Here is a 10,124-nt window from a genome sequence, read left to right on the forward strand (position 1 = left end):
AACCGAAGGTGAGTTTTGTCATTAACATATCTAACCCTTACCGGTTAAATTAGGCCTAATTGCCCCTTTTTGGGCCTTAAAAATAGGAATTGATCAAAACTCCTTCACCGATCTAATTGCCTTTGTGAATTGATGTTGGTTTGATGTCTTTACTTCCATATGGAATTCCAAACCAATCATACTTCACCTCCACCCACCGGATTCACCCAATTAGGGCTTGTTATCCATAATTCCTAATGCTTGCCAACTCAACGTGCCAAGCTTAGGGTATGATGGCAAATATTTGATTTGGCTTCCCCTGTCTTGAAAACAAAAAGAAAACATAGAATAAATTTCAACCTAACATTTCACAAGGTTTCAGAGTGGGTATCCACCATGGAATGTTAGGATGGAGCCATTTTGCTCTCAAAACCCTGGTTTTTAGGGCTCTTGAACCCGCCTGCAACATAATGAAGTTTATTCACAAACTACAACACTTCAAAACTCTAAATAAAAAAAAAATGAAGGTAAGACACCAGTCTAGCAATCCATGACTCTATTTTAGGATTCTCAATCCGTACATGTTGTACAAATTTGCAAAGAACAACAAAAACTCGAAAGAACACACACAAATGGGAAACCAAAATTGTTTATTTGCTTAAGATCTTCAACAACTTCAACAACAACTATTTATCATCACTCTTTCCAAGAATTATACTATCCTTGGAGTAGTTACACATGCGCATAACCAACTATGACAACCAATTGGTCGTTGGTGTCTGAAAATGTTGCAAAGTTGCTATGAGCAACTTTTGCAACTTTTACAATTTGTTGCATAGGTGAGCAACTTTGCTTGAACCCAAACTTGGTCACTTTCAAATGACTCATATGACCTTAACAAACTCAAAACAACATCAACCAACCTATGTTAACCCAAAAACAACTTATCCAATTAAGTGCTCTACCTAACACCCTTAAGAGGTCACATGCCAACATTGGTCAAACAAAGACTCTTAGGGCCCTTACAACCATTTGAGAACACACTCAATGGCCTCTTGGCCTTATTACAAAACTAAAAACATGATTCCAACATCCTAGAAACAAACTCAATAAAAATTGCTAAGTGCCCCTGCACCATCAACCTTATCCCAACCCATGACAAAAAAATATCACAAAGGGATTTTAAGTGAGGATACATAGAAAGGATAGGAGGATTGCCATCCCAAGAATCCAACCAAAAGAGAGCTTCAGAGCCCTTATTACATATCTAGAATAAGCCTCTCTTAACAGTTGAGCCCCCCATTTTTAGAGTATGCCAAATCATAGATCCCCTTCCTTCCAAGGCATACCAAGAAACATATAGAAAGTTAACTCTTTTAAGATACTTATGTGTAAGGATACGAACCCAAAACTAATAATGATAGGTACACCAACGCTAGTATAATTTGGCAACAAGAGCTTACCCATTCAAGATAGCAAAATGCAAACCAAGACTCCCCTCCTTCTTTAGATTACACACAAATTCCCATCAATAAGGCTCCATTTACAAGTATGCAAATTGCCACTCCAAAGGAATTGATGTGAAAGAGCATCAAATTCCTTAAGAAAATACACATGGGTCGTTAGAACAAAGCACCTCTAGATTGGAAGAGTCTGGATCACAAATTGAAGATGAGTCATCCTAGTAGCAATGGACAACCATCTATGAGTTCAGTGATTAAACTTTTGACATAGCTTATCTAACAATTCCTGTTAGTATAGTCTAGGTATGATGCCAATAGAAATAGGAATGCCTAGATAGACCAAGGGAAGAGAGCCAATTTGAAACCTCAAAATATTGGCAATCCTTGTTTGAATAGCCTCAGGAGTATTGAAAAAGTAGATAGAAGATTTATGCTCATTAACTTTTTGACCTGTAGCAACCAAATAAATATCTAAAGTTGGTTTGAAAGAATCAACTTGTCGAAGATAAGCAATCCCCATTTGAACAATATCATCAACAAACTGGAGATGAGAAAGCGAGGGCAACCCATGACTCCACCTCCAACCCATGACCCCACCGCCAACTGTGAATCAAGCCATGAGAGACCTGAGATTTAATAAATATGCCAAGTCCCTCCTCCATAAGAATAAAGAAGTTGGGATAAAGAGGATCCCCCCGATGAAGACCCCTGGAAGCTCCAAATAACTTGAATGGCTCACTATTGATAATAACAAAGAAAGAATAAGAATTAACACAACTCATCGTCCATCTAACCCACTCCTAACTAAAACCAAAAGTGATGAGAAGTTTATCCAAGAAGTACCACTTAACTCTATCATAAGCTTTGGCCACATCAAGTTTGATGACAATAGACTTCTTCTTAGATGCTACCATAGAGTGAATGAATTCAAATGCAATCAACACCCCATCTAAAATTTGTCTACCCGCCACAAAACCCCCTTGCTAATCTTAGATCAAAGTTGGAAGCCAAATTTTGAGCCTCTACAACCAATTTAGTAATAATTTTGTAGACCACATCACATAAAGCAATGGGCCAAAAGAAATCCAGCTGATTAGCACATTCTTTTTTAGGAATAAGAACAAGGGAAGTAGAATTCAAGGGCCAAACATTTGTTTGCTACTGTAAGATTCTTGGACCACCTCCACCAAATCTAAATTAACAATATCCTAAAAGTCATGAATTTTTTTATAGGAAACCCATCCAGACTTGAGGCTTTGCCCTTGCGCATCCCAAAAACAACCTGTTCTAATTTAGACAAAGAAATCAAGCGCATGAGGGACTCATTCATCACATTGGTAACTAAAGAGGGAATACAAGAAAGGATCATATTCTCCTCATCCTTAGTTGGAGGTGAATCTTCTAAAAAGAGAATAGAATAGTACTAAGTAGCCTCATGGGACATAGCTTGAAGAGATGTCAACTGGATGCCTTCTAAATTCACCAAAGAGGAGATATAACCTCTATTCTGGTGAGCTTGCATTGAATTATGAAAAAAGGCTATATTCCTATCACCTTCCTGAAGCCAATCAATCTGAGCCTTTTGCTTCCAAAAATTCTCCTCACAAAGTTCCCACTCCTCCAATTCCCTCACTGCTTGGGACTACGCCTTGCCCAAATTCTTTGAAAAACCATGGTCCTGAATTTGGCGAGTAATAACATCTAGACGAGCTTAAACATTCCTTTTCAAAGCATGAAAGTTACCATAGCACAACTTATTCCATCTCTTAAGTTGAAATTTGACAAACAATAATTTCTTAACAAAGGAATACATAACAATACCATAGGTAGGGCCACCATCTCTCCACCACTAAATCATTATGTCATGAAGGGAAGAGTCATGAAGCCACATAAGTTGAAACTTGAAACAAAGATTTTAAGGAATGAAAATAGAGGCAGATGAAAATTTAATTGGCCAATGATTAGAGCCCCTCCAATCAAAAAAATTAGAAGTAGTACTCAAGCTACCACCAACCAATAAAAAAAGAAACAAGAAACCTATCCAACCGTTCAGATATAGCTTCATCACCATACCAACAATTATTCCAAGTGAAGATCCCATTAGATGACTTAACATCAATTAAGTTTAGGAAATCCACATTCTCATGAAAAAGATCAAAGGAGGGTCCCAACCGAGCCAACCCTCCTCTTTTTTCCTCCAAAATTAACACAAAATTGAAATCCCGAACTAAAACCCAAGGAAGGAAAGGAACATGTGATCTAACATACCTTATATGAGACCAACACAAAGTTTTTCCTTGAAAATCAATTGGGGCATAGACATTAGTAACCAAAATAATCTCTCTAGATTCCAAACTAGAAGCAACCATTGAAAGAGAAAAGTGACTAGAGATCCACCAGAGTGAAACAATCTTTCTTAGGTCCCAAAAGAGAGGCAAACCCCCATAACTATCCATAGATCCAATGCACTGACACTGACCAGATCACCATTTATTAGAAGCATACAACATGGAGTCAACTGAAATCTTAGTCTCCTGAACACAAAAGATGTTTGGAGAGTGAATTGCAACCAAATCATGAATAGCCTTTTGTTGTGGGATGCTATTCAACCCCCTAACATTCTAAGAGATAATAATTATGAAAGAGATGGGGAGAAGTGAGCCTCAATGGGCTTGACGGACCTAGATTCCATCAACAATTCCCCAGCTAATCTAATCTTCCCATACTCCTTTTTATGACCATCTTTTGAAGAAATATCCTTCTTAACGGGCCTTTGCTACAAACCCAAAGCTTGAGAAGATCCTCTTCCTTTTCCAAAAGCCATCACTTCCTTAATCAAATCTGCCAAGACAATATCATCCTACAAAATTGCAGAGTCACCTGGATCTCCCAAATTAGGAGCAATAGGGGACAGCAATAGGGGACACCCCTTATTGAGGCACAATAAATGGACCCAAAATAGTGTTCCCCTGCTCCTGCACAACATCCATACCCATACCAATAGCCCTTGAAGAAACATCAACTGAGATCCCATCCTCCAGGGCTAAAGTATTCAACACCTCAAACTTGTTGAAGCCTTCATCATTCTAAGTATTCTTATAGGACCTCTTTTGTCCTCTTCCCTTAGCACGGGGCTTAGTAGATGTAAAACCATCCTTATCAGGGCTGCCATCCTTCACAGGGGCTTTTCCTTTGCCCCCATTATCCTCCTTTGGAGCTGAGGAAGAAGGAGAACCACGAGCTGCATTATTAACCCTAAGACATTGATGCTGAAGGTGTCCATACTCATGGCAAATCTGACACTAAAAAGGAAGAGATTCATAATCTAATTGTTGAACCCATGATGAAGAGCCTAAACAAATTTCCAAAGAATTCAGCAACAAATTATTCAAATCAACCTCAATACAAATACGAGAAAAATAAATTACCTTCTTTTGAAGGGTTTGTTGAGCTATTGTAGTCGGCTTCCCTAGCAAAGCAACGATCCATTGCAAAATATCCTCCCTCCAAAATTCTAAAGGAAGCCGCAACAAATGAACCCAGACAAGAATCCGCGAGGGCAATTCTTTTGCTGAGTTGAAGCTCTCATGCCAGTGTTTAATGAACAAACCCACATGATTATAAAAGTAGGGTCCTCCCTCAAAAACACAGTTCCGATCAGACATACACGAAAAAACAACCATGAAATAACTGTTTACAACCAACATAATCTCCATATCTCCCTCAACTTGCTAAGAATGACGAATCTAGGTTTCCAACGCTAATAGAGAAATACAGATCCCAAGAAATTTACAAATTAGAGCATGTTTGCTCCAATAAGTAAGATCCTCCACAATTAATTCGGGAGGAATGACTAGAACGGGACGATCCTGACTCCTCGACAAGCAACCATTCACTTTTTTAAGCTTAGGACCATCACCCAAAAAAACGAGTCCGCAGACCTTGCATACACACTCAAAGAAGCCCCCCCTGCACCATAGCACCAACGACCACCATACTTGAACAGACCGTAGCCCCCTCCATCTTCATCAACAACACACATGCCAACTATAATTAATCGACCATTTACATATGAATTTTTTCATTATATTTTTTAATATATTAAATTATTTTTCATTATATTTGTATTCTATTTTTTTTCATATTTGTATTACTTTTATTGATGTGTGATCATTTGGAATTTTAGTCCTCAAATGTTAAAAAATAAAATTTTCCTACTATTTATACTATTTGAAAAAAGTAGCGATTTCTAAGAAATTAGTAAGCAAATCCTCCTTCGAAGTCTTAACCTAATTCTTTAGTAGCACAAACTAAACCTTTAGACTAACACAAACAATGACACTATTGACAAGAACTTGACCAATACATCTCTTACAATTAAAAAGGGGTAAAAATTTATTCAACATGAAGTGTCAAAAGCCCAACAAAGAATGTCACATTAAACACAACTATTTGCATCAATTAACTGCTCCAACATGTAAGACAAATCCAAAGATAATTCTCCCCTATCCACAATATTCCAATCTTCCCTTCGATCAAAAGCCCATTTGGCAAGGCAATCCGCTACTCCATTCCACTCCTAGGACTGTGAGTAAAAGTAATAGATTCCAAAGACTTACACAATTGTAAAATTTATCTAATAACTAGGGCTAAGTGCTAATTAACATCATCAAACCACTCCTCATTCACCAAAGTCACCACCACTCGTGGATCAGATTCACAAATAATCCTTTCCATGATAGACAAAATGACAAGAGCCTCCATGTAATTAAATACTAGTCCCTTGAAAATATATCGATAATGATAAATAGCCATATACACAAAATATTTTTTTGAGTAATAGCCTTCATACTTATTGTCCTCTTACCTTCAATTAATATTTTATTTTATTTTCATTTAAAATGTCAAAGTGAAAAACAAGAGGAATATTAAGATAAACTCCAATTTACGAGTTTTTCTCACAATCATTCTTGTGAGTATATCATGCATCCCAAACAACTTCTTTCTCGTACCCACTCCTGTGGTATTAGCCATTAGGCACATGAAAAATCAAAGCCAAAGCCTAGGAAGACAGAGATCCTTTGTCAGCAGGAGAGCACATCACTCACCACCTCCAAGTTCAAAAGCACCTCTGACACATCTTACCATTTCATTTCATTCAGGTACTTTTTTTTCTCTTCGTTTTTGCTCAAAAACTTCTTTATTTTTCCATTTATAACCTGTTGATGGGCTTCCTCTGCTACATCTTACCTGCTGTTTATCCATTGACTGATAACAGATTTGATCCATAGGGCCCAATTTGTCATAAACCTAGCGTGTGGGTTGTTGTTGTGTTGCAGGATCTGATTAGGAACCATCTGAAGAAGAGATAATGGTTACAGGAAAAGGTGCCAAAGGTCTGCTTACTGGGAAATCCTCCACCCCTGTTCCCATTTCTGCTAATAATGGTAGCAAATCTATCAGTAAAGGAAAGGCCGATAAGAAGAAGCCCATCTCTCGTTCATCTCGTGCAGGCCTCCAGGTTTTTGCTTGTTTGCACTGCTTATCATGCTTTTTGTTTGGTTCAAACTCTGTGCATGCATGCGTCCATGCTGCTTGCCTGGAAGATTTTTTTGGGGTAGTGTTTCCAGAAAAAAACTATGGTGTTTGCAGGCCTTTCTTCATTCATTGTGGGGCCTTGTGGGCTTGTTCTTGTTTGAAAAAGTTACTATATTTTCAGGCTATCGAACTGTTTTTCATGTTGAAGGGACCCTGTCTTGAAAGCTGTTGCTTTTTCCTCTTACACCCATTAATGGCTCTACACTTTTAGTTTTCATGTGGGTCTTTCGGGCTTGGACTTATCTAGTTTTATATGAGAGGAGATCGACTACTATGACTGTATTAAGCATAGATGTGCTGCATACATAGATCATCCTTAGTTTGTATTGCATTAGAATCTAAGCTTCAATTTCCTTCGTGTATGCATGAAATGCTGTTTTTAGTCTGTGGACAGTGAACACAGTACAGTATTGATTCTGGCTGCAATGTCTACTTTTCAGTTAAATGAAAATCTACCCTTAGCCACAGAAATTTTATAATTGGCATGCTTTCTCATATGACTTGTTTTCTTGTCAGCCAGGTGAAACTGATTTCAACCTTCTATAGATTCTGTGTTTTCTTACCAACCTCGTGAAACTGACTGCTCTTTACCATTGGGACTTCATAAGTTATTAGTTTACAGAATCTTACATCTTATTGTAGATTCAGTTTTGGGGTGAAAGCCAACGTAATAGTATATTACTGAACTTGGAAAATTTCAACAGAAATGGAGAATTTTAGCAAGGTGGACCTAAGGTTTAATCCAGTTGCCAAGCTACCTTGTTTTGTTACATGTTTGAATTTTGCTAAGACTTTTAATCCCCTTCAATTTGTTTATTCCCTAGCTTTTTGTAAGGTCTACAGACAGTATAATTCTAAAGTTGTTAGCTTCTGTTTTTTAGTTTTCTTAGTTTTATTTAGGCTTCTATTTTCAAAATATACCTCCTTGATTTTCATATTTCTAATTTGAATATATGCTACTATTAGCACTGATGCACTTGCTACCCTGTTACTCTGGGCACAAGCGGTTTAAAAAAAATATAGAAGAATGAATGCATGGACCTGTCCGAGTTTCCTTCTCTGTTAGCTGATGCTGAGCTGATAGATGTGCAGGAGGACCAATGCGTTAGATGATTAATTTTTCAAAGTGGCCATGAAAGATGAGGCTGGTGTATACACAATTTGTATATGTTAATATTCTTAAAAATGGAGTCATATTTCATGATCTCTGCAAGACGGGTATACTGATGAAGAACTCTGCTTCTTTAATGTTTTGCATTTTTTATTTCCACTGTCTGTTGTATTAGATAGTGTTTGGTTACATACTTGTCTTCATTACTTACGGACAAGCTGCAATTGCATGGTGTAAAGTATAATATGATTCTACATGCCATTCTCTTTGGCTGAGATTTGTGGTTCTAGAAACAGCTTAACCATGTTGTCCTTGAGAAGCGAGGGATTCATGTGGAAGAGCATTGTAAAGCCAATGTTATAAGCAATATTTTAGGAGTTTTCATAAGCAAATGTTCATTTGCAAACTGGAAAGCATTAGTCAGTTAAACTGATTTTATGCTTGATCTGATATGAACATTCAGTAGATGTTATATATCCTGAGCTTTCTTCTTTGGCAGACATGCATAAGCTATGGAAAATATACCCGCTGTTTGTATATACAAGGAATCAATTCTATGTACTAATGTTTCAATACATGATTTTATAGGGTATGCACTGTTATCTTAATTATTGTTGAATAAGTCACTTCATGTCCAATTAAAAATTTATGTAGCCTCCAGGGGGAAAAGTCCTTTTCACCTGCCACCTTTGAAGCCCTGAGTCATGCCTACATCCTTGGATGGATACCATTAAACATGATATATGTCATCTTTTATTATTATTATTAATTAATTTCCTTGCCTTTTTCCTATTACAGAGTCTTTAAGTTTTCATCCATGCTGTGCATTTCCTAATTGTGTCACTGTATTCTCCATTAAATTTCTGTTTCATGTAAAACCGTTTAGACTTGATGTATATTGAATGTCAATGATACTGCTTTTCAAATGGAAGAAATGCATTTGTTGGAAGCTCCAAATTTTAAGGATATATAGAATTGTTGAGGCATGAATATGATTGCATTGTTTGTTTCTTATGCAGTTTCCTGTGGGGCGTATCCACCGTGTGTTAAAATCTAGAGTTTCTGGAAATGGGAGAGTGGGGGCAACAGCAGCAGTATATTCAGCAGCCATATTGGAGTACCTGACAGCAGAAGTTCTGGAATTGGCAGGAAATGCTAGTAAAGATCTGAAGGTGAAACGTATCACTCCAAGGCATCTGCAGCTTGCTATCAGGGGAGATGAAGAGCTTGACACTTTGATCAAGGGTACCATAGCAGGTGGAGGTGTTATCCCTCATATTCACAAGTCACTTATTAACAAATCCACCAAGAAAGATTAGCTTTTTGTACTTTGGGTAGAGTTTACCTCCAAGAAAGATCAGCCTTTTTGTACTTTGAGTAGCGTTTAACATTTCATTATGAAACTTTAAGAGTCTTGGGATTGATGTACTGGTTATTTCAAGACTGGTGTATTCCAGCTCCCTTGTTTTGTAATATGGCTTAGTATGATTAGTTATTGTCACTTGATTTCACTATTTTTGTGACATTGAAAGACAATTTCATTTCCTGAAATCACAGAGCCTGTCCAGATGGTTTTGATAAGTCAACTCAACTCTCTCTTGAATTTGTCAATTTAAATTGTCCTTGAGCAGTCCTCCAAAAGCCACAAAAATTTCTGCTGGTTTAAAGGTCTTTAAATCCTAGATATGCTTTTTCAAGAAAAAGCCTATTTGAGTTACAAATGATGTGCACATGATTTCATGGCTCTAGAGTATTGAGTTGCATGTTCTTTTGAAAGAAACGAAAAATGTTGTCAATTGGTTCGTGTAACTGGAAATTAAATCTAATTATTTTGATCATCTTAAGATAAATATGGATTATAAATGCTGTTGCTGTTCTGATAGTTTATGTGAATCCATGCACCAATAATAAAGTTCGAGGTTAACAATTATAATTTACGATAAATTTTGAGGTTAATAATTATAATTTTAATT

The 10,124-nt window shown here is 37.0% G+C and overlaps 1 protein-coding gene across 1 annotated transcript; it reads left to right on the forward strand.

The window, feature by feature from the left end:
* The first annotated feature begins 6,404 nt into the window (after positions 1–6,404).
* LOC131028991 (probable histone H2A variant 1) lies at positions 6,405–9,737 on the forward strand. The gene is made up of 3 exons (XM_057959369.2): positions 6,405–6,604; positions 6,782–6,963; positions 9,171–9,737. Exons 2-3 carry the CDS (start codon positions 6,814–6,816, stop codon positions 9,468–9,470), a joined length of 450 nt encoding a protein of 149 aa, XP_057815352.2. The 5' UTR covers positions 6,405–6,604; positions 6,782–6,813; the 3' UTR covers positions 9,471–9,737.
* Positions 9,738–10,124: the final 387 nt, after the last annotated feature.

Source organism: Cryptomeria japonica, chromosome 10 (genome assembly GCF_030272615.1).
Source record: "Cryptomeria japonica chromosome 10, Sugi_1.0, whole genome shotgun sequence".
NCBI lineage: Eukaryota > Viridiplantae > Streptophyta > Pinopsida > Cupressales > Cupressaceae > Cryptomeria > Cryptomeria japonica.

Bases quoted from the DNA above. Each gene is read 5' to 3' on its own strand.
- LOC131028991 (XM_057959369.2), top strand. From the start codon at position 6,814: ATGGTTACAGGAAAAGGTGCCAAAGGTCTGCTTACTGGGAAATCCTCC. The intron at 6,964-9,170 runs GTTTTTGCTTGT...TTTCTTATGCAG, and splicing joins CATCTCGTGCAGGCCTCCAG to TTTCCTGTGGGGCGTATCCA.